At 53.0% G+C, this 24,297-nt stretch overlaps 1 protein-coding gene and 1 long non-coding RNA gene across 3 annotated transcripts; one reads left to right on the top strand and one right to left on the bottom strand.

Moving 5' to 3' along the window:
* LOC112423504 (uncharacterized) lies at positions 1–1,490 on the top strand. The gene is made up of 2 exons (XR_003013983.2): positions 1–360; positions 1,068–1,490. It is a non-coding gene; the product is annotated as an uncharacterized lncRNA (long non-coding RNA).
* On the bottom strand, positions 1,077–24,243 carry LOC105464093 (ubiquitin related modifier 1). Of its 2 annotated transcripts, none has more exons than XM_071078412.1 (5): positions 24,135–24,243; positions 16,842–16,912; positions 5,629–5,710; positions 4,212–4,260; positions 1,077–1,273 (listed from the first exon to the last, which is right to left on the bottom strand). In XM_071078412.1, the coding sequence occupies exons 1-5, from the start codon at positions 24,167–24,169 to the stop codon at positions 1,247–1,249; spliced, it is 264 nt and encodes an 87-aa protein (XP_070934513.1). In that variant the 5' UTR covers positions 24,170–24,243; the 3' UTR covers positions 1,077–1,246. The 2 variants fall into 2 exon arrangements, with proteins under 2 accessions (XP_070934513.1, XP_070934512.1); XM_071078411.1 differs by lacking the exon at positions 1,077–1,273 and adding an exon at positions 2,785–3,859 and having other exon boundaries at positions 24,135–24,242.
* Positions 24,244–24,297: the final 54 nt, after the last annotated feature.

Genomic DNA, 24,297 nt, shown 5'->3' with positions numbered 1-24,297 from the left:
GCCTGGCCAGCCCGAGAGACAGCGGAGATTCATTACCCGCCGACACAATGACCATTGATGGCCCCGTGGCGTTATTCAAATCCAGTACCAATTGCAGCCGAGCCCCTTTCTCCGCGCCAGGCCCGTATTGTTGGAGCGGCCCACTAAAAGCCCGCCCCGGCCCCGAGCCGCCAGAGGCGCCCGCTCGGGTTCAGCCCTGCGCCTCGGCAGCCCGCCGGCTCCCAGTCCGGCTCCCCGGGCGCTGCAGGTGACCCGGCGGCGCATTCCAGCACTCTCCGCCGCCCGGGCCACTGCCGCCACCGCCACCGCAGGCGCCCCGGCCGCGACTCAGCCACAGGAAAGCGGAGAGCGCCCGAGCCGGTGCGTGCGCGGGGCTGGGCGGGGGCGGGGGACCCACGAATCCAGCAACCTGGACCCCGGGCTCTGAAACGCGACCCGGCCTGGGGGTCCTGCCTTCCGGATTCCCGGAGAGTCCAGGCTGGGGGCAGGGAGAGGGGAGTCGGGGTTCCCCAGGCCTGACAGAGGAGATTCCCCCTCTACCTGGGGCGGCGCTGAGACCCAACGCGGGCCACTCTGGGGACTCCGGGCCGCGATCGAAGGAGCCACGCCAGGGGCGATGGGGATCCCCGCACAGGGTCAGGATCCGCGTGCTTGCTAGTCCACCTTACCGCCAGATGGGCAGCCGCTGCTGAGCGCCTGCGAGGTGGTCCGACGCGCAGCTCCGAGATGTCCTGGTCTGGCGCTTTTTAGGAGCGAAGCGGAACCCCGCAGGAGACCAGGGCCCTGAACTCAGGGGCTTCGCCACTGATTGTCCAAACGCAATTCTTGTACGAGTCTGCGGCCAACCGAGAATTGTGGCTGGACATCTGTGGCTGAGCTCCGGGCGCAACAGGGGCGGGGGCCGCAGGGACGGAGCTCAGCGCGGGCGAGACCTCTCGGGGCGGCGGCTGGCTGGCCCCAGGGCGAGGATCGCGGTCCCAGCCCGCGCGCACAGGGACGCCGGTCCCTGCCACCAGCGCCGCCATCCGCATCCTCGTCCTTCTTCCTTCTCCTCTGCGGGTGACCAGTACCGGCCGGCAGGGTCCTCCAGTCGATCGCGTCGTTTTTCCTCCTTTCAAATTTCGGCCGGAACGAAGCCTGCACGCAGCGGCGGGGCCGAACGTGGTCCGCCCTCAGCCCAAGCCGCAGGAAGTCGGGGGTGAAAGAGGCCGGCCGAATGCGCCCGCTAACTCGTTTCGCAGTTGTTCTAACTTATCACCCCAATACTCTCTACCTAAACAAAACAAATCCTCAATCAACCCCTAAATCCCAAACCAACCAACCCCTCCCGCAAGCCCTCCGGACGGACCGAGAGGCTGAGCCTCCTCCAGCCGCTGCCAGGGTCCGACGGGCAAGCGTCGCCAACGATGCGCTCCAGCCCGGCAATCGCCTTGGCTTTGGAAATAGAACTTGGAAAAACGAATCCTTTTCATTAAAGAAAAATCTTCGGAGATAGCGGGGTTTTATTTGTTTATTTCCTCAAAAGCAGGGACCAGGAGTTGCTTGGGAGAGGGGTGGTTGGGAGCTGCTGGGGGCTGGCTGAGCCCAGGTCACTTGTCCCCTGACCCCTTTCCAGCCTGGGGCTAAAAATGACCTGAAATCGTCTGGAGTGCCTTGGCCATGGCCAATTTCAACCACAGTGCTTGCACCCCCATGTGCCAAAAAACCCGGTTTTCCCAGCACCTCCTCCTGCCCTACTCTTCAGCATTAATTGGGGTGTGGTGGGAGAAGGGATATCCCACATCAGGCCTCCCACTCTTTGCAGCCAGAGAAACGGATCCTAGCGCCCAGTTTCCAGGACCTGCAATCTGGGGTGTTCCAATCAGATGCACTGATGCGCTGCTCCTGCAGCTCAGTGGGGTGGAGACAGGGAGGGACCTCCAGGTTACAAGAATGGGACAGGCTGACCTTCTGAAAGTGCAGCGGTAGGGGCTGTTCCAAGTCTCCTGCTTTGTTCCCTAACATGGAGACCCTGACCTCAGGAACTAGTGAGGGTTGGTCACACAGCCTTTCTGGACAGCACTCAGACCCCAACACTAGCCTTAATTTGCACCCAGACCAGCTCCTCCCCATAGTCCCAACACGGCTGCCCCCACTCCACACAAGCCCAGAGGGCTTCTACCTGCAGTAGTGCTGGAGAAAAGCCCACCAGCCGGCAGGTCATCCATCCCCAAAAGAATGATGTATACACCCCGTCCCCCAACACTGCTGGGACAACCTTTTGCCACTTCCATCTCCACAGGGTGAGAGGTGAGAAATTCCACTTTAAATTACTGACATAGAATGAAAAGCACTATTTTGGGTGGGATGACGCTTTTGATGGGATGTTAGCACCCTAATTCTTTTTGGGGGTCTCCCTCCAGCAAACAAAGCTCTTTTCTCCAGGTCATGGGAAGGAAAGACCACAGAAAGGGGGCTCAGCAGTCTTATCTATGCCACCCCCATTCTGGGTTCTGAGGCTGCTGGCTGCAGCTGGTGGGACAAAGCCTTGGACAGACGGGTGGGGATGCGTCCTGGGACGCAGACTGGTCAGCACAGACTGACTCTGCCACCCCCTTCTCCAGATGGCTCTATTAGACTACCCTGTCTCAGATTGTCTGAGTGTTCACCCCCACCCCTCTTTTGGGTGAAGGGTGAAGGGTAGCTCTGAGGCTCTAGGCTGAGGATGGAGAGGTTGTATCACAGACCATGGCTGGGGGGATATGAGGTGCCACCTGTTTCCAAGGATGAAGCTCCAAGCAAGGCTAGTAAACAACCTAGTCTTTTATTTGCACAAGGCCGGCTGTTGCAAGCACTGAGGCCCCAAGACTTCCAGAAGGGAAGGGGAGGGGGAGCAAACCACTCTGCCTACCAGGTGCGGCCTGCCCCCTCCTGCTTCCTGCAGGAGGTGGGAAGGGAGAGAAAATGGACATCTGCACCATCAGGTATCTTCCCAGTTTTCAGCCACTATAAATATTCAGTTGTAGAGGAGGAAACTGAGGCACACAGATCCCCCCCAGGCTTCTACTTGCTACTCCAAGGTTTAACTTACTCCCTCCCCTCATCTCTACCTCCAGCAGAATGAGCTGTAAGCAGCCTGGGGAGGGTCTCAGGAGCCCATCTGGTGGCCTGTGGAGGGGGGTAGGCCAGCCAGGGTCAAGGGCTAGGGGTGGGGGGAGCAGAAGGAGGGGTGTGGCTGGAGGAGCAGCTGCTGGCTGGGGGGAGTCAGCACTGAATAGGGGACCCCAGCTGGGGTTCCATACTGATAGCAGTGGGGGACAGGCAGAGCCCTCAGCTGTCCAGACAGGGAAATTGAGGCTGAGAAGCCTCCAATCTTTGGGTAGGGAGGGGCCTTCCTTCAGCTACTCAGGTCCATTCATCTTCCCCATGAAGATGCTGGCTCTGGGGCTGGAGCACCTTGTCAGCGGCCACTCCATGTTTAGACTGAGGTACAAGGAGTGGAAGGCAGCCAGGTCACCTGGCCACAGAGCCTCCTTCCACTCTTGACAAACCAGAGGGGCACCCTCCCCCATCACAGCTGCTGGAAAAGGGAGTGCTGGGCTCTGGTGCCTGTCTGCCTTCCCCTGCTCACGTGCTTGAGAAAGGCTCATTTTTAGCACCTGGCCTCTTTTCCCTGCCTGGAGGGAGCTTGGGGGACAGAGCAGGGAAGAAGACAGGCAAGGGGGACAGGGAGACCTGGAAGCAGGGCCCAAGGGGATGTCTGATTGCTTCGTTCTCCCCTCTAAGGGTGCCCAGGCCCAGAGAAGGGCCCTCAGCCGCCGTGCAGAGTGGAGATGAAGAGGACGCTGTCCTGGTCCTGAAGCTGATAGTCCAGCTCACCCTGGTGCGGGACAGAGGGGAGTGGGAGACCCTCAGGGCTACCTTCCCAGTTCCACCCCAGGAGTTGGGAGAGCAGGGGCTGAGGACTGGCTGCTCTGGAAGAGACAGACTGTACCAGAAAAATGGGTATCCTATACCTCAACCTGCAAATCAGGATGGAGGGCTGCTCCCACGTCCCCAGCTACCCATCCCTTCCTCACCTGGAGTGAGAGACTCCAGCAGCCTCAGTGTGGGGCTGGAGTGGGGCGGAGGATTACCCAGCCACTCTATATGTGCCTGAGAGAGGCCCAAGGCTTTCCCACTGAAGCAGCAAGGGCAAGGGCTGGGGGAGGGATGTCACCCGAGGTACTGACCAGTAGCTCCCAGTCGGCATCGTTAATCAGCACCAGAATTCCTGGCCGCCTGTGGGAAAGATAGTGGTGAGTAGCAGGGAGTGAGAAGCAGGAGGCAGTAGCACAGAGGAAGAGAGGCTGAGAGCTTTGGGCTGCAGGAGAGCAGGAGAGTGTGCTGGGGAGCCTTCCTCCTGGGGTCTGGCTAAAGATCTCCCAGGAAGGGGAGGCTGGTCTGAGTGTGAAGGAAACCAGGTCAGACAGTCATGCATGGTCTTTGTAGCCAGATGGAAAATGGGTGCAAATGCCAGCCAGCACCACCACCCAGACCGTGGGCAGGTCATTTTGTTTCTGAGTATCAGGTTCCTCATCTGAAAATGGGATAAGTGATGGTGTCTGTCCCACAAGGCCTACACGAAAACGAAATCAGCTGGTATGTGTGGAGTTCTTGCCACACTGTCACGGTAATCATTAGTGGGACTTTTCCAGAGGTCTAACCTTACTCTCATTAGCCCTGGAAAAGAACTTCAGTTTTTTTTAGGTCTCTGCATGCACATCCTGGAGAGAAGGCTGTTTTGCCTCTTCTGAATCAGTTGCCATGCCACATGGCAATGTTCATGTGCAGTCCTGCCTGGCATAAGGCAGCATAGGTCAGCATTTGGTCAGGCAACTTAGCCTGGCTCCCACTGGTAATGGCCCAAGGAGCGCTGCTGGCCTTAGAGGTGGCCTCCAGGACCACTGGACCATGACCTGAAGGAAGGCTGATCCCCTAGGACCTCACAGTGACCTATGCTTCGAGGCAAATAAGCGAGCCTCACAACTGCACCGGCCACCTTTCACAAGGGGGACTGGCCTCGTTTTAGAAGTAACTTCTTGGCAACTGGAACCTGGTCCTTTCCAAGGAGACTGCTCTGGGCTTCTATGGGGTGTCCCCAGTGAGTGTGTGTGCGTGTGCATGGGTGTGTGCATGCACAGAGTCAGTGACTCCTTGGAATTCTAGACCTGTGCTGCACCGTATGGTAATCTACTAGCCACATGTGGCTCTTTAAATTACAATGAAATAAAATACAATATTTAGCTCTTCAGTTGTACTAGCTACATTTTTTTCCTCAGCACTTTCTGTGTAGAGAGTAACTGAGGCCCAGAGAAGTGAAGTAAGTCGTCTAAGGTCCCACAGCAAGTCTGTGGCAACCAGAGGGCAGAATCCAAGTTTTCTGAGAAATTCACCAGGCTCCTTTCATCTGGGATTTAAAAAATCCTCAAGAGTTTGGTTTTAGGAACAAGAAAACTGAAAATAGATCTCAGACTATTTTCTGGAGGAGTCAAGGAGGAGGAAGGGGAGAACCGGATTCAGAGAAGGCCAGGACTGAACCCGAGGGTGGGGGCTCAGATATCCGTCCCTCCCTCCACCCTCTTCAGGGAAGGGAGGAATGGGACTCACACGCTGTCTCCCTGGATGAATAACTCTGGCCGCTCTTTTAGCAAATTCTTCTTGATCCAGACGAGCAGGTTCCGGATGTCCCCTGGAGAGGAATGCACAGAACAAACTCTTGTCAAACTCAAATGACACCTGTCCCCCCAGAGCCTTGCCTGGCCCAGACGGAAATACACATGGGGTTTAGAGGGCTTTTTTTAGACCAGGCTGTGATGGCCCATGAACTTGTACATTCCAAAGGTGAGGAAACAGGTTAGGACAGGCCGGTGACTTGCCAGGTGGATCTTCAGAGACAGCTGCACATGGCACTGCTGAAGTCCTGGAGAAGAGGCAATGGGATTTACCTAGAGTGGAGGGATTCCAGGCAGATGGCGGGAGGACTGTCGCATCTAAAGGGTTAGGAGACAAGCCCCTAACCACGAGTCCTGGAAGCCAGTCTCCAGCTGCCATGGCTGGACTTCTGAGAGGACTCTGAAGAGCCCCCTCCACCTTTCTCTCTCCAGCCAGTCCCAGATGGGAAGGCTTCGGCTTTGCTCTTGGAGGGGTCTGCATATATTTCCCTTTGTGAGGGGAAAAAAACAATTGCTGAGCTGATAACATCAGTTAATTTCCTCCGGCAGAGAGAGAAAAGGATCATTCACCAGCCAGGGATGCTGACAAATCCCCGCTCTACTCCCCTGCCACCACCCCATGCTTCCAGAGCCCTCCACGCCAGCGGTGGCCAGAGATTCGGGTGACAGGACCTCTCCTGCTCAGCTAACACTGAGATCTGCCTCCTTGTGGTTCTAGGAGAGCCACCAGTCTCTCTGTATGTCATGTGGAGGCTCAGAGTCACCTGTCTCCAGGGTCACCTCTCCTTTCCTAGGGGCAGCAGTATCGAGCCACAGCACACAGGAATGTGGTTCTATAAACACCTCGAAGCCTATGGTCCTCAACTGTCTGCCCCTGAAACAGGGCCATTCTCCTGAGGCTGCGGAGTTTCTTCTCATTCCCTTAGACAACTTGAGGATAAAGGTCCTAGGGAGACAACTTGCTTCTGGGAAGCCAGCAGAGGGGTTGGGGTTAACCACCCCCATCCTGAGTCAGTGTCCAGAGGGGTCTGCTGTCCTGGACTAATGCCTGAGACAAAGCTCAGGGCTAAGCTGGAGAAGGCCCAGGTGGGGCCTTGGTTTTCCTGCCTGGAGTCCAGAGTCCTGGAGTGTAGGTGAGGGAGAGGCTGCTAGGACTCAGGGAGACTTTGCCTTGCCCCGTCCGGGCCCGCAGCGTGGCGCACACACACACAGCCCCAGCCTTGGGCAGGGAGTTAAGGCACACTGGCTGGCATGCGTGCCACCCTCGCTCTGACAGGCCTGCAGCCTGGATGGTCCACTTTGCTCAGTGCCAACTTGCCTGGCTCGTATGCCAGCAGAGCACAGGGCCATGGGCAAAGTGTCCATGGACTGAGGCTGCCGCCTTTCCATTTTAATGTCTCCTTTTAAACAAAGCAGACCGGAGTCTTCATGGTCCCTGGAGTAGGCATGGGATGGGGAGAAGGCTGCCTCCAACGAGCTGCAGCCCACTTGGACTCCTGGCTGGGTTCCTCCCTGAGGTCTGGGTTTCAGAGGTTTCCCCTTGGCTCTGAATCCCCTTGGCCTCCATCTTGGCACTGTCTGGTGGGCCGCCAACCCATACATCTTGTGGCCGCTCGATAGAGCCACCGGGGTCTGACACATCCATCAGCCAGCCCAGGCGGGCGGGGGTGTGCCTGTGTGTGTGGAGACGGCGAGAGGGTCTAGGCAGTGCCTGGCCTGCGTGGAACCCGGACTCAATTAGGAGACAGTCCTGGCTCCCTCCAAAGGGAAGGTGCTTCTGCTCCACTCTGGATAGGCCTGGGGGTGGGGGAAGGGCTAGTGGTCATGGTGGGGTCATCTGAACGATGGCACCAGCATGGAGTCCCAGAGGGATGCGCTGGGGGATAAGTCTGCTGCCCGGTGCTGGCTCATTTATCATGATGCTCCTATTTGCTGAGGTCACTCCCTCCCTCTTCTGCCCACCCCCCACCCAGGCCTGCCCACATTTTTGATAGCCTGTTACCATGGTGAGGCTACCGCATCACCACCCGTATTGTTCCCCCATGCCTGGATTTGGGGGTGGGGAGAGGGGGAACTCATGGCTCCCTTCGCAGGATGCAAGGGCCACTCGGCCTGGCCTGAAACACACCCCCAGGGACATCTTGCTAGGCTTGCTGAGGCACAGACAATATGCAAATAGCCTCCAAGCCAGATGGTCGGCTTCCAAAGGCGCCCAGGGGAGGAGGAAGGGTTAAGCAGAGTCAGGGGCTGGTGGCTTGGGGATGGATGACTCTGGGATAGATGGGGGCTGGAGACTCTCACTTTCACCTTCCCACTCTGTGTCCTCTTGTCTTCCCTCTCCTACTAGGGGCGGTCTCCCTCCTGGAATCCCATGTGATCACTCAGGAGACAAATATTTATTGAGCAGCTACTATGTGCAAGGTGCTAGTGAGATGGTAGTGGGCAAGAGGGACACAGAGCTCCCTACCCTCATGGAGCTAGAGGCCAACAGGGGAGACAGACCATATTAATTAGTTGTGACACATGCTATCTCCTTCATCTGGGATCAGGAAAGGCCTGGCTGAGGATGTTAAACAGTGAAGCTCAGGTCTGAAGGATGAGTGGGGTGGGGAGCATTCTGGGCAGAAGGATAACACATGGGAAGGCTGGGGCAGGATGGAATGGGCAGGTTGAAGTTAGCAGAACGGAGAAGGTAAGAAGCTCAGCAGGAGATGGGGCCAGGCCTTGAGAACGGGCCTGCTCTCGTAGGGGCCTCTCCCTCTTAGTGAACCTCGGCGGTATCTCCTAGGTATGTGCTTCCTGGGAACCAGGACCCACTGCCCAGGCCTGTGCTTCCATGTGTCTCTGATGTGACACTCGAATCACAATCCAGCTCAAACGTATGGCACTACCATTACCATTACTTGAGTGGACAACTGGGGAGGTAGGGAGGGAAGGCGGGAGGGAGAAAGAGATTAAAACCATGGACCCTGGAGTCAGACAGGCCTGGTTTTGAGCTGGACTCCATCACTTCCTAGTTCTATGACCTTGGGTAAGGAATTCTTGGAGCCTCAGCTTCCTTTTTTTGTAAAACGGCCTCAGCTTCCTTTTTTTGTAAAATGGGAATGTTAACATTGTCTCATAGGGTCATTGTGGGGGATAAAATAAGACGATATATAGAAATCTCTCAGCACTGTAACCTGCATATCAATGCTGTAATTACTCTAGGATCCAGAGGAAGAACCTACACCCCTCGCACTCTCTGGGTTTCTGCACACTCTGCCCAGTGGTCTGGCACCCCAGCTTTAGAGGGCAGGGCAGAACCAACCATGAATCAGATAGTGCTGGGACTGGCTGGGGTTTTCTGTGGCATCCAGTATCTTCCCATCAGAAGCTGGAAAGGGAATAAGGGGACTGGGAGAGTAGTGAGGGGTCCTAGGTACTGACCTTCCTTCTATTTTAGATGTTTGAACCCACAAGATGTTGGGGTTGGCTAATGCTCCCAGGACAACCCATGTGGAAGGAATGACACTCTGAGGCTAGAGGTGCTGGCAGCCAGGCTGCCCCTGGGCACACGGCACCAGAGGAGGGAGACGGGCACCTAACACAAGGTTTCCAGTGCAGGATGCCTTGGCACCTGGCCTGCCCATCGGGGACAGAGCAGGTGATGAGAGCTGCTGCTCTATGATGGAGTGGTTGAGTTCTGAGTCTACAGCCAGAGGACCTGTGCTGTGTGCTCAACGGCCTTGGCTGGGAAATCACTTCACCTTGCTGCCTCAGGGTCATCCTCTGACAAGCAGGGATAATAATCCAAATGCCAAGAGCTGCTGAGGATTACGTAAGGCACAACGCCCATGGCAGGCCTGGCAGTGTCACATACACAGGACACGCTCAACAGATGGCTGCTCTGAGCTGTAAGCCCACAGTGACTTCAGATTCCTCATCCTCTGGGCTCCAGTACCTTCTAAAGGCTGCTGCCAAAGGGAGGATACCCATTGTGGAGAGCACCGACGCAAGCTCCACCAGAATCCCTCGCCCCAGTGGACTTGTCTTACTCTGGGGGACACTGACTGCCCACTGTGGGAGAGCCCCAAAAGGTGCCAGCCTCAGCCTCGCGGGACTGAAAGGGAACAACCTCAAAGTCGTCTCTGATACTGACCCTCATCCAGCCTCTCTTTGAACACCTCCAGGGACAGGAGGTCAGCTCCCCTGTGCAGCGGCCCTGATTGTTAAGAGCTCTTTTCTCCCAAGCAGAAATCTGTCTTCCTGTCATTCCCACCCACTGGGCCTGAATGGTCCACGGGGACCATGCCAACAAATGTACCCCCTCTTCCCCAGGATGGCCCTTCAGATATGGAAGAAAGGATCCCCTAAGTCTTCTCTTCCACAGGTTAAACCGCCTCTGTCCCCACCAAGTCCACCAGGCTCCAAGTCGAGCTCTTCGGGGAGCCCACCCCAGGCCTCAGTTGAAAAGGGAAAAGAAAGAGCTGGCAAGGGGGGAGTAACAGAGGAGAGGGGGTGGAGGGAACATCAGAGGGGCCATTTACAAGTGAATGGGGGTAAGAATGGAGCAGTTTGTGGGCTAAACTGGCCGCAGAAGGAGGTTTACAGATGTGCGAGGGGACCTCCTCATTGTTTAATTAAGCAGAAAGTGGATCTTTTCAAAAGCAATTTTGCACAGGGACTGGGAGGGGTGTGGGGAGGAGGGAGGTGGAGAGGGGATCAGCAAACAGGCCCTGAGAGCAGAGAAAGGAACAGCTGGCCCCAGAGAGGCTGTGAAATGCATGCTAAGCAGTTTAAAGCACCCAGGAGCTCCTGCAGCTCCTACCCTCCCTCACCAGCCACCCTTTAACGCAAGTGGAACAGGCGGAGGGGGCACAATGGCAGGGCAGGGGAAGGAAGACAGGCAGGGAAAGGTAGGTGAGGCGGCCAAGTCTACTCTTGGGGCCTGGGCAGGGGGCCTTGGGTCAAAGGGATGCTTGAGTCATAGAGACCAACTCTCACAGCCGCAGTACCCTAAGCTGGTGGGTGCCTGGCTGGCCCGTTTCAGCAAGATGGCTGTTAAGACATCCCTCGTCTCACATAGCTTCTTACTGGGTCAGCACACTCTGCTTCACAGAATTGTGTATACTTGGATCTTGAAGAAACTCTTCTTATAGATGTCAAAGAGACAACCAGCTCAGTAATGTACAAAACGAGCCCGACCTCCCATCTAACAGATGGGGAAGAAAGAGGCTGGCAGGCATAAGTGAAGAGCAACGGCGCGGGCCAGGCTTCCTCTCTCGCAGTCTCACTCCCTCAGGCCTTTTGCTCATCACTTCTCTCAAACTGACTGGCTTGGAAGCTCTCCCCTGGCCTAGGAGCCATGAGTTCCCTAGTTTGTGAGGCTTGTCACATTCCGAAATCTTACGGCTGCTATTATTTCTGCTGGAACCACCAAGACTCGCTTGGCCAAGTGGCAGCCCCTAGGCTGGGAAGGCTGCCAGATGACATATCTGGGCACGGACTTGGGGGAAGGGTAAGACTCTCCTAGCAGCACCAGGCCCCTGACCCCCAGCTGGGCTCACATGTGCCAGGGTGAGGCCTGGCAGCTGCTAACCAGCTCTGTTGGTGACCTAGGTCACCAACGTAGGTTACCCTGGGTCTGCTGTGTGACCCATGCCTCTGGGCACAACAGGAACCAGGTGTAGGGACTCACAGCCAAGGGACCAAAGACTAAGTGGGCCACTGTGCCTTCCCTCCCACTCCCCTCCTTTCTTCCCAGAGTGGGGATAGGCCCCTGCCTGTTCCCTGAACAGTGCCTGGAAGATGAGGGATAAAAAAATCTGAGTCCCAGCCCAGCCTCCCTACTTGGGTAACTCTGGACAGGCCTTGGGTCCCTCCTTCTCTTTTAGGGGTCTCTTTTATCTCTTGAGGTTATCATGAAAGTTGAAATAAGTAGCTGTTGAACTCATGAATAAATTAAGGAAAGTGTAAAAATTGGAAAATATAAGATGTTAGAGTGGGGCCGGGCGCAGTGGCTCACGCCTGTAATCCCAGCGCTTTGGGAGGCTGAGGCAGGCAGATCACAAGGTCAGGAGATTGAGACCATCCTGGCTAACATGGTGAAACCCTGTCTCTACTAAAAATACAAAAAATTAGCCGGTGTGGTGGCAGGCGCCTGTAGTCCCAGCTACTTAGGAGGCTGAGGCAGGAGAATGGTGTGAACCCAGGAGGTGGAGCTTACAGTGAGCCAAGTTTGCGTCACTGCACTCCAGCCTGGGCGACAGAGCGAGACTCTGTCTCCAAAAAAAAAAAAAAGATGTTAGAGTGATTCAGGGAGCCTCTTGGGCTAGATGGTGATGGGGTTAGTGGCAAAGTGCCAGGACTCTGAAATTCAGTGGCCTGAAAGCTAGTTCTGAATCCCAGCTCTGCTATTTAAATAACTATGACTTGGGGTGAGACCCCTAACTTCTCTAAATTTTGGTTTCTACCTTTTATTTGTTTTGTTTTTTTGTTTTTGAGATGGAGTCTTGCTCTGTCCCCCAGGCTGGAGTGCAGCGGCGTGATCTCGGCTCACTGCAACCTCCGCTCCCTGGGTTCAAGCGATTCTCCTGCCTCAGCCTCCCGAGTAGCTAGGATTACAGGTGCCTGCCACCATGCCCAACTATTTTTGTAGTTTTAGTAGAGAAAGGGTTTCATCATGTTGGCCTGGCTGGTCTCGAACTCCAGACCTCAAGTGATCCGCCTACCTTGGCTTCCCAAATTGCTGGGATTACAGGTGCGAGCCACCGCACCCAGCCTTGGTATGTTACCTCCTTAAAGAGACCTCTGGTGACCACATATTAGTCCCATCCCAGTACTCTTTTGTTCTCCTCATGCCAATTACTAAAAGTTGTAATGATGCAGTTATACATTCATTTGTTTACTTATTCCCTGGCTCCATTCCCATTACATTGCTAACTCTATAAGGGCAAGGACCACATCTATTTTGCTCACTAATGAATATCCAGTAACTTAGTATAGTGATGGCACAAAGAGGGCACTAGACATAGATTTGCCAGCTACATGAAAGAATAAAGTACTTTCTTTTTTTTTTTTTTTGAGATGGGTGGTCTCAATCTTCTGACCTTGCGATCCGCCCGTCTCAGCCTCCCAAAGAGCTGGGATTACAGGCTTGAGCCACCGCGCCCGGCCATAAAGTACTTTCTTATTTTGAGACAGGGTCTGACAGCCTCAGGTCTGTTGCCCAGGCTGGAGTGCAGTGGCACGCTACTAGCTCACTGCAACCTCCACATCCTGGGCTCAAGCCATCCTCTGACCTCAGCCTCCCAAATAGCTGGGACTACTGGGATGCACCACCATACTCAGTTAATTTTCATATTTTTTGTAGAGACGGGGTTTCACCATGTTGCCCAGGCTGGTCTCAAACTCCTGGGCTCAAGCGACTCACCTGTCTTGGCTTCCCAAAGTGCTGGCCACTGTGCCCATCAAATAAAGTATTTTCTACTGTATCTGACACTGCTGAGTACTCAGTCAAAGAATGAGTGAAATGGGGCTTGAATTATGAGAATCTGTGGGCCAGGCAGTGGTTCATGCCTGTAATCCCAACGCTTTAGGAGGTTATGGTAGGCGGGTCACTTGAGGTCAGAAGTTAGAGACCAGCCGGGCCAACATGGTGGAAACCTGTCTCTACTAAAACTTACAAAAATTGGCCAGGCCTAGTGGCACGTGCCTGTAGTCCCAGCACTTTGGGAGGCTGAGGCGGGCAGATCACGAGGTCAGGAGATCAAAACCATCCTGGCCAACATGGTGAAACCCTGTCTCTGCTAAAATACAAAAAACTAGCTGGGCGTGGTGGCGTGCGCCTGTAGTCCCAGCTACTCGGGAGGCTGAGGCAGGGAAATTGCTTGAACCCAGGAGGCGGAGGCTGCAGTGAGCTGAGATCACACCACTGCACTCCAGCCTGGTGACAGAGCAAGACTCTGTCTCAAAAAACAAAAAAGCATACAAAAATTAGCCAGGTGTGGTGGTGCCTGCCTGTAATCCTAGCTACTTGGGAGGCTGAGGTGGGAGAATTGCTTGAAACCAGGAGGTGGTGGTTGCAGTGAGCTGAGATCACACCACTGCACTCCAGCCTGGTGACAGAGCAAGACTCTGTCTCAAAAAACAAAAAAGCATACAAAAATTAGCCAGGTGTGGTGGTGCCTGCCTGTAATCCCAGCTACTTGGGAGGCTGAGGTGGGAGAATTGCTTGAAACCAGGAGGTGGTGGTTGCAGTGCGCTGAGATTGCACTATGGCACTTCAGCCTAGGAGACAGAGCGAGACTCCATCTCAAAAAAAAAAAAAAAAAGAAAATTTGTGGGTTTTCGTGTCAGACAAAATCCAGAGGAAATAAACAATAACTTGTGATATTTTAATAAACTTCCAGGCAAGGTCTTTGAGACCGAATCTTTCCGAAGCCTCTTCTGAGAGCACCGTGTGCCCTCCCAAGGCTGCATGGCCATCTGTCAAACTAAGCAACAGTCACCTTTAGCACCCCATGTCTTCCTTGACCAGGCACACACAATCCTGACACTAAACCCCAGCCACATACCCCCTCCCAGCTCAATGTGGGCAGTGCCCTGCTCCTTAATAAGTGTCCCCTAGCCTCGAAGTGTGGCAGACAGACCCCACCCTGTGCCACTGCTCTCCAACCTGAGGGAGGGACAGAAAGGTGTGACAGCCAGTGAATCTGAGCAATAATAATTGATTACTGGCAGATGTGTATCCAGTTCCAGAAGAATCCTGCCAAATCTCACTTGGCCATTTTCTTTTTTTCTCCCCATACATATTCTGATTTTTTTTTTTTTTTTTTTTTTTGAGACAGGGTCTCACTCTGGCACCCAGGCTGAAGAACAGTGGTGTGATCATAGCTCACCGTAGTCTCGATCTCTTGGGCTCAAGCAATCCTTCAGCATCAGCCTCTAAAACAGCTAGGAACAGAGGTGCATGCCACTATGCCTGGCTAATTTTTTATTTTTCTGTAGAGACCAGGTTTTGCCATGTTACTCAGGCTGGTCTCGAACTCCTGGGCTCAGGTAATCCTCCTACCTCAGCCTCCCAAAGTGTTGGGATTACAGGCGTGAGCCACTGCGCCTGGCCTATTTTCTTCTTTTTCTTTTTTTTTTTTGAGACGGAGTCTTGCTCTGTCGCCCAGGCTGGAGTGCAGTGGCCGGATCTCAGCTCACTGCAAGCTCCGTCTCTCGGGTTCACGCCATTCTCCTGCCTCAGCCTCCCGAGTAGCTGGGACTACAGGCGCCCGCCACCTCGCCCGGCTAGTTTTTTGTATTTTTTTAGTAGAGACGGGGTTTCATCGTGTTAGCCAGGATGGTCTCGATCTCCTGACCTTGTGATCCGCCCGTCTTGGCCTCCCAAAGTGCTGGGATTACAGGCCTCAGCCACCGCACCCGGCCTTTTTTTTTTTTTTTTTTGAGATGGAGTTTTGCTCTTGTTGCCCAGGCTGGAGTGCAGTGACACGATCTCGGTTCACTGCAACCTCCGCCTCCCGGTTTCAAGCAATTCTCCTGCCTCAGCCTCCCAAGTAGCTGGGATTACAGATGCCTGCCATCGCACTAGCTAATTTTTGTACTTTTAGTAGAGACAGGGTTTCATCATGTTGGTCAGGCTGGTCTCAAACTCCAGACCTCGTGATTCGCCTGCCTCAGCCTCCCAAAGTGCTGGGATTAGAGGTGTGAGCCACCATGCCCGGCCTGACTTGACCATTTTCTACCGCCCACCTCCAGGAACCTCATTTCCTGTCTCTTAATATAAATGATGCCCTCTTCTCCCCAGAAGTATCTCAGTCACAGGTGGAGACTGGAATCCCATCCCTGAGCCCTTGCTAGAATCCACTGCGAAGGTTACAAAAGATCTGAACACCTGCCGTATCTGGTCCGTAGCCCCTAGGCTATCCTGACAGTTACCCGGCCAAAGATCTGCAAGTTAATTCTTTAAAACCTCCCAGTTTAAAGGCAGGGACTGGCTTTTTTTTTGTGTGTGTGACAGAGTCTTTCTCTGCCGCCCAGGCTGGAGGGCAGTGGCGCGATCTCGGCTCACTGAAACCTCTGCCTCCCAGGTTTAAGTAATTCTCCTGCCCCAGCCCCGAGTAGCTGGGATTACAAGCACGCACCGCTATGCCTGGCTAATTTTTTGTATTTCTAGTACAGATAGGGTTTCGCCACGTTGGCCAGACTGGTCTCAAACTCCTGGTCTCAAGTGATCCGCCCGCCTTAGCCCGGCAAAGTGCTGGGATTACTGAGCCTCCACACCTGGCCTGGGACTGGCTCTTGTTCAGGTCTGTCTCCACAATGATGACCACATGGTCTGCTGCATAGGAGGTGCTCAGTGTATATTTGTTCAAGAAAGATTAACAAGCATTTGGTTTTTTTTGTTTGTTTGTTTTTGAGATGGAGTCTCACTTTGTTGTCCAGGCTAGAGTACAGTGGCATGATCTCGGCTCACTGCAGCCTCCGCCTCCCGGGTTCCAGTTCAAGTAATTCTCCTGCCTCAGCCTCCCGAGTAGCTGGGATTACATGCACACACCACCATGCCCAGCTAAGTTTTGTTTTTTTGTTTTTTTTTTTGAGACGGAGTCTCACTCTGTCACCCAGGCTGGAGTGCAGTGGCCGGATCTCAGCTCACTGCAAGCTCCGCCTCCCGGGTTCACGCCTTTCTCCTGCCTCAGCCTCCCGAGTAGCTGGGACTATAGGCGCCCGCCACCTCGCCCGGCTAGTTTTTTGTATTTTTTAGTAGAGACGGGGTTTCACCGTGTTAGCCAGGATGGTCTCGATCTCCTGACCTCGTGATCCGCCTGTCTCGGCCTCCCAAAGTGCTGGGATTACAGGCGTGAGCCACCGCGCCTGGCCAAGTTTTGTATTTTTAATAGAGACGGGATTTCACCATGTTGGCCAGGCTGATCTGGAACTCCTAACCTTGTGCTCACCGCCCACCGTGGCCTCCCAAAGTGCTGGGATTACAGGTGTGAACCACTGGGCCCGGCCGTGCAGACTCTTTTTATTCCTCTGCCTGCTAGAGAGGCAGCTTAGCACACGGGTACAGAACACAGGCCTGAACAAGGCTGAGTGTTCCCCATGGACCAACTCCTGTTCAATGGCCCCAAGAGAGGGGTTCAGAAAGCCAGTACTCACAGGGTTCCTCCTGTCCAGGCAAAGTGACTTGATGTTTCTTAATACCGTCAAACAGGAGCTCCGCACCACCTCTGCAAAGGAGGACCAGAGAAAAAGACAGCTAGGTGAGCTCCTGCAAATAGGAAGAGGTAGCAGAGATGGAAAACTGAGGATAGGGCTGGTAATGAAGCCCGAGAGAAGCAGAGACTAAGGTGCAGAAACACCTTGGGTGCAGTGACCAATTCTTTTTTTTCCCCTTTCTTTCTTTCTTTTTTTTTTTTTTTTTTTTTGAGACTGAGTCTCGCTGTGTCTCCCAGGCTGGAGTGCAGTGGCGCAATCTCGGCTCACTGCAAGCTCCGCCCCCTGGGTTCACGCCATTCTCCCGACTCAGCCTCCCAAGTAGCTGGGACTACAGGCGCCCGCTACCACGCCCGGCTAATTTTTTTGTATTTTTAGTAGAGACGGGGTTTCACCGTGTTAGCCAGGATAGTCTCGATCTCCTGACCTCGTGATCCACCCGCCTCGGCCTCCCAAAGTGCTGGGATTACAGGCTTGAGCCACCGCGCCCGGCCTTTCCCCTTTCTTTCTTAGAGACAGGGTCTCACTCTGTCACCTATGCTGGAACGCAGTAGTGCAATCATAGCTCATTATAACTTTGAATTCCTGGGTTCAAGAGACCTTCCTGTTCAACCTCCCAAATAGCTAGGACTACAGGTGCATGCCACCATATCAGGCTACTTTTTATATTTATATTTACATTTATATTTATATTTATATTTCACTTTGTTTAGTCTCACTCTGTTGTCCAAGTTGGAGTGCAGTGGTGTGATCTCAGCTCATAGCAACCTCTGCCTCCCAGGTTCAAGCGATTCTTGTGCCTCAGCCTCCTGAGTAGCTGGAACTACAGACATGAGCCACTATGCCCGGCTAAATTTTGTATTTTTAGAGAGAGGGTTTCACCATGTTGGCCAGGCTGGTCTCAAACTCTTGACCTCAGGTGATTCGTCCACCTTGGCCTCTCAAAGTGCTGGGATTACAGGCATGAGCCACTGAGCCCGGCCCATATTAGGTTAATTTTTAAATTTTTTGTAGAGATGGAGTCTCGCTGTGTTACCCAGGCTGATCTCAAACTCCTGGCCTAAAGCAATCCTCCCACTTCAGCCTCCCAAAGCACTGGGATTACAGGCACAAGCCACTCTGCCCAGACCCAGTGACTAATTCCTAAATATGACTTTTTTTTTTTTTTTTTTTGAGACGGAGTCTCGCTGTGTCTCCCAGGCTGGAGTGCAGTGGCGTGATCTCAGCTCACTGCAAGCTCCGCCTCCCGGGTTCATGCCATTCTCCCGCCTCAGCCTCCCGAGTAGCTGAGACTACAGGCCCCCGCCACCACGCCCGGCTAGTTTTTTTTGTATTTTTAGTAGAGACGGGGTTTCACCGTGTTAGCCAGGATAGTCTCGATCTCCTGACCTCGTGATCCACCCGCCTCGGCCTCCCAAAGTGCTGGGATTACAGGCTTGAGCCACCGCGCCCGGCCCTAAATATGACTTCTAATGTGGTAAAGTAGGATATAATTTTTACTAATAATCAAGTACCGGCTAGGTGTGGCGGCTCACACCTGTAACCCTAGCACTGTGGGAGGCTGAGGCGAGATGACTGCTTGAGGCCCAGAGTTTGAGATGAGCCTCAGTGAAACAAAGCCTCGGTGACATAGCAAGACCTTGTCTCTACGTTATTATTATTATTATTATTAGGTGCCCGGCAAATTGTCTATTTATTTATTTTTGAGACAAGGTCTTGCTTTGTCACCCAGCATGGAGTGTAGTGGCACAATCACAGCTCACTGCAGCCTTGACCTCCTAGGCTTAAAAGCAATCCTCCCACATCAGACCCCCAAGCAGCTGGGACTATAGGTGCATGGCATCACACTCAGCTAATTTTGTACTTGTTGTAGAGATGGGATTTCGCCATGTTGTTCAGGCTGGTCTTGAACTCCTGAGCTCAAGTAATCTCCCTGCCTTGGCCTCCCAAAGTGCTGAAATCACAAGCATGAGCCACTGTGCCTGGCCTATTTTCATTTTATTATTTTATTTTATTTTATTTATTTATTTATTGAGACAGAGTCTCACTCTGTCGCCCAGGCTGGAGCGCAGTGCTGCGATCTTGGCTCACTGCAACCTCTGCCTCCCGGGTTTAGGCAATCTTCTGCTTCAGCTTCCAGAGTAGCTGGGATTATATGCACGTGCCAGCACGCCTGGTTAATTTTTGTATTTTTTTTTCAGTGGAGACGGGGTTTTGCCATTGTGGCCAGGTTGGTCTTGAACTCCTGACCTCGTGATCCACCTGCCTCAGCCTCCCGAAGTGTTGGGATTACAGGTGTGAGCCACCGCGTCTGGACTATTTATTTTTTGAGACAAGGTCTCACTGTCAACCCAGGCTGGTGTGCAGTAGCGTGATCTCAGCTCACTGCAACCTCAACCTCCTGGGTTCAAGCGAACCTCCCACATCAGTCCCCAAGTAGCCGGGACCACAGGCACGTGTCACCACACCTGCCTAATTTCATTTTTATTTTTTGTAGAGACTGGGTCTCCCTATGTTGTCCAGGCTGGTCTTGAACTCCTGGGCTCAAGCAATCCTCCCAAAGTGCTGGGATTAGAGTTGTGACTCATGCCTGGCTCTGTCTCTAATTATTAAAAAAATAAAATAAAGTACCCAAATTTGCAGACTCTTGTTTTCTTCTTTTTACTCCTCTGCCTTCTAGAGAGGCAGCTTACCACACAGGTGCAGAACACAGCCTTTGGAGCTGCTGGCCCCAGTGTGAAGCCCAGGCTCCACCTCTCCCTAGGCTGAGACCTTAGATGTGTGACTCAATCTTTTTTCCCTGTTATTAAAATAATTTGGGGGCCAGACACAGTGGCTCACATCTATAACCCTAGCACTTTGGGAGGCTGAGAGGGGAGGGGGGATTGCTTAAGTCAAGGAGTTCAAGAGCAGCCTGGGCAACATGGCAACACCTTGTGTCTACAAAAAATACAAAAATTAGCTGGGCATAGTGGTGCAAGCCTGTAGCCCCAGCTACTTGGGAGACCGAGGTGGGAGGATCACTTGAGCCTGGGAGGTTGAGGCGCAGTTAGCCAAGGTCACGCCACTGTACTCCAGCCTGGGCGACAGAGTGAGACCCTGTCTCAAAACTAATAATAATTAAAAAATATTTTATAACAGAGATGAGGTCTCACTATATTGCCCAGGCTGGTCTTGAACTCCTGGGCTCAAGCAATCCTTCTGCCTCGGCCTCCCAAAGTGCTGGGATTATAGGCCTGAGCCACCATGCCTGGCCTTGACTCAATCTTAAGCTTCAGTCTTTCCATATGGAAAAATGTTGAGGAGCCACTGTGAGGCACTCTGGAGATCCTGTGCATCTAAGGGTTTCCTCTGGCCAGATGACGGTTTGAAACGCTCCTGCCCATGCCACCTGCTGCTGACCAGGTGGGCACATCACAGTGCTGGAGGCTGAGAGAGTCCACAGGGCCTGGCATCAACTAACAACAACTGTTCACATCGCCTCACCATTTATAAGATGTTCCTCATCTCATTTCATCCTCAGGGAGTCCCAGGGAAGAAGGGAGGAAGTAGATATTATTAACTCACTTTGATAGAAAAGTAGACTCAAGTCTAGAGAGGTTAAGCAACTAAATTGTCCAAGGTTAGACAGGCAGGGGCTGAACTATTATAATTTGAGTCTAAGTGATTCCTGCTTAGCACCAGCAGACTGGTCAGAAAAAAAACAGGACTTCCCAAAGGTCAGAAAGCCTCTTGAGGGCAGAGTTTGGTTCATTTCTGTGTCCCAGCACCTGGACAAGGGAAGGCGGGGACTGCAGAGGTGACTGGAGCCAAGTCCAGCAGCTGAGGCTTTTGAGATGAGCGCCAGGGCTCTTTCAGCGCCCCATGCTGCTTCTCCCTCTGGGTCTCCCTATTCCCATCTCAGACTTCTTGTGGATCTTAACTGAAAAGGCCTTACCAGACTTTTGAAGGATGCGAGGTCCTCCACCCCACCACCCTTCCCAATTTCAGGGAACGGAGATGTCCTGAGACAGCCTACTGGGAAGCAAAGGCAAGGCAAGCATTGTCATGGGGAAAACATGGGGCGACTGTCATCCAAACAAGGTCACGCTTTGTTGATGCAGAAATGTGGAGGGGGAGAGGAGGCCCATCTGTGGCCGCGCACAGGGCCATTTCAGCTGCAAGCCCGCACAGAGCCTCCATTTATCCCCTTCCAAGAGCCTCGTTTTCTCCTGGGTGGGGGTTGGCACATGCAGCAGCTGGGGTGGGGGAGGGTGACAGGCAAGGGGCTCAGGAGTTGGGGGTCAGAGAAGAGGGATGGGAACTGAAGGCACTGGGACTCAGGCAAACAACCAAGACTGGCCAAACCTGGTGGTGCCAGGCTCAGAGGCCGAGGCTGTTTTTCCGTTTACAAGCGGATGAAGGGAGAACCAGTCTCACTCAGAGAGTGACCTGTCACTGCTGAATTCACTGGCCCTCAAGGGAGGGGTTGGCATTTCTGCTGTCAGCACATCTGGAGTGGGGGAAGGTGCATGCCCAGCCTCAAGAGTGATTCAGGGAGGCAGACAAGGGGATTGTTCTATCCCAGGAGAGACCCAAGGCCAGACTCTCTTATAAGATCTGCTATTCAAACTCAACTGACATATCTCCATCTTCCTTCCACCCCTCAATTCTTGGTGGATGTGTTTGTTGATACCAGTGACAGGTATAGATGTTCTCAAAACTGCCTTCACCATTTCTAATGTATCTTCATCTTTTAATCTTCTGTATATACACATACATATACATGTACATATATATTTTGTTTATGTACTTCCTCTCCACCTGCTGGGCTGCGAGCTCTGCCTAAAATAGGGCCTGGCACACAGTAGACACTCAACAAATATCTGCTAAAAGAAAGGAAATGCCCATTTCTCCCAGTTCTTCTCTGACTTCAATGACATTCCCTCCTTTTGCCAACACCTCCCCAACTTGGGAAGGAGGAAGAGGGGTGGGACAGAGAGAATTTCACATCTGGGCCTTTACCACATGGACCACAGGGACACAAAACACAACTGTATTACATACTTTGAATCCTGCGTGACCTGAGAAAATGCTCTGCTGAGAACAGTTCAGGGGGAAGACAAAGGGTGGCAGACCTAGTCACTGACAAGAAGGAAGGTGTGAAGGGCCTTCCAGAGGGTCTCTGGGGGAGCTCGTGGGGCCAAAAGGACTGTATCTGCTCAGGAGGGAGACCCTTCCAGGACTGAAGTGGGAGTGGGGCCACTAAGGGACAAAAGGGAGAAAATGATGGGCGTGTTCGCCTTTGCAAATTTGCTCCAGTTCTGGATAAAGGGTGAATCACGTCTGCTAAGATACATAGGAAATGAAAGAAAGGTCAGGGCAAAAACATGCATCAGCACAAGGACAAAGAGAGGAGCCTGGGTTGAGCATCATGTTGGGCATTCCTGCTTCCTGAGAAGCTGCAATTTTCATGGAACGCTGTGCTGTGATAGGAGGTGACAGAAGGTGGGTGGAGGAATGTTGTCCTGCCTTGCCAGGGGTCATTATTCCAATCTTGGAGGTAAGGGAGACTGAAGTTAGAGATGATTGGGTCAGAAAAAGGGCAACTGTGCTGGTGTGTAAGCTCTGGAGAGCAAGGGTCTGGTCTTCCTCACATGACTTCCCCACTGAGCTAGCACAGTACCTGGCAGAGACATTCTTGATAAACAAAGACCATGTCTGACACATGAGAATGAAAGGCAAGTTGTCCATAGATAAATCTTTTTTTTTTTTTTTTTTGGTAGAGATGAAGTCTCCCCATGTTGCCCAGGCTGGTCTCGAATTCTTGGGCTCAAGTAGTCCTCCTGCCTCAGCCTCCCAAAGTGCTGGGATTACAGGCATGAGCCTCCATGCCTGGCCTAGATAAATCTTAACATAGCAGCCTGTGGTTTCTCTCTTTCCAGCTCTGCTGAGGCCTATTAAGGAAGAAGGGATCCTCCTAGAATCCCAGGCTTCAGGAAGTGTAGCTGGCCAAGGGTCAGTGAGTCAAAACAGTGAGGAGTCCAGACCAATACAGTTCTAATTGGATCCAAGCAGCCAGACAATATCAATTAAAATGCACTTAGTCATGAGACTTACCCCCCTTTAAGGGGCAGAAATGCTGAACGCTGTAGGGCACGGACAGACTTCTATTTATCTTTGTATCCTCAGTGTCTGGCTTGCTGCCTGGCACATGGTAGGCACTTAATAAATGGCTGGTGAATGAACTACCCAATTAAGGGAAAACATGAAAGAAACGGGAGGCATCCAATGAGAAGAAAGGCACTGGGCAGAGGTTTTAGATTCCCATCCCAGACTTTGCCTTTCACATAGACCTTGGCTTGTTTATCTACCCACACACCCACATACACACCTATTCCCTCTTTTCAAGTGATTCTGGAAAGTACACCACCCATCTTTCAAGGTGTCAGTTTCTTTGCCTTCTCTCTAAACTCTGCAGTTTCTCTCAGCTTTGAAACCATATGATAAACCTGTTTGTAGGAAGCACAAAATAGTGCCTTGAGTAGACTTCCTCCCTGCTCTGTGTTTCTTCGGTAATTGGTGTGTGTCCCAATTTCTCCATTTTTCGTCTTGTGTATACTATACTGTCCGTGTTAGTTCCCTTCAGTGTGATTTCTTATTTGTCCCCATATCGCCACCTGACTCAGGTTCTGCAGAAGGCACTCAAGTTCTGCAGAAGTTTACTGACTGTCCTGAAGAAGGCTCGGGTCTGTTTAGTATCCCCAAGTCTTGGGAAAGAAAAAGAAAAAAGTCCCGCCCTGGCCACTACATCCCACGAGAAACAAGACCTTAATAACTGTGTGAAAAGAAACTGCTGCCCAAAGAATGAAATCAGTGGGTGGAGGGGTGGTCCTTCTTGGTTCTAGGAGTTCAGATGCGGATGCCAAACAGATGGGATTGGTCCGACACAGGAATGGAAAAGAAGATAGAGAGGCTGCCTGCTAAGAGTCACGACCTTCGACTCCGACGGAGCACAGGGCACCAAGGGGTAAACAGAGAGCATCTCCCTCCCAATGTGCGCCTCTATTTCCCGACATGCGGCCTCATCGCTAAGGGAGACTGGCCTCTCAGACTCTCCTAGGCGGGTGGCGTAGCTCACAGCGGGCACTGGGACACCCAGTGATTCGGCCGTGTCAGGCCCCATGGCAGAAGGAAAGGAATTCCGAGCCCGACGACTTCAATCTATCCCCATGGTGCCCCAGCTCTGTGACTCACCCGAACTCCACCTCCACTGACAAGGGCGCTGCCATGTTGAGGAAGCCGAGCTCGCAGGAAACTCCTCTCAACTTCCGGCGCGCCCGCAAATTTCCGGGCGTCTCCGGGCGCCGCGGACGGAAGAGGCGGTGCCCAGGGACACAGCTTCGTCAGCTGTTGGAGG

The sequence above is a fragment of the Macaca nemestrina genome, chromosome 14, assembly GCF_043159975.1.
Source record: "Macaca nemestrina isolate mMacNem1 chromosome 14, mMacNem.hap1, whole genome shotgun sequence".
Lineage (NCBI taxonomy): Eukaryota > Metazoa > Chordata > Mammalia > Primates > Cercopithecidae > Macaca > Macaca nemestrina.
The sequence above is the reverse complement of the archived record's forward strand: the minus strand, read 5'-3'. Positions and strand labels throughout refer to the sequence as shown.

Coding starts and splice junctions, on each gene's coding strand:
- LOC105464093 (XM_071078411.1), bottom strand. CDS start 24,169: ATGGCAGCGCCCTTGTCAGTGGAGGTGGAGTTCGG. Junction 16,913..24,134: donor TCAGTGGAGGTGGAGTTCGG/GTGAGTCACAGA, acceptor CCTCCTTTGCAG/AGGTGGTGCGGAGCTCCTGT. Junction 4,261..5,628: donor TTCATCCAGGGAGACAGCGT/GTGAGTCCCATT, acceptor TCTTTCCCACAG/GCGGCCAGGAATTCTGGTGC.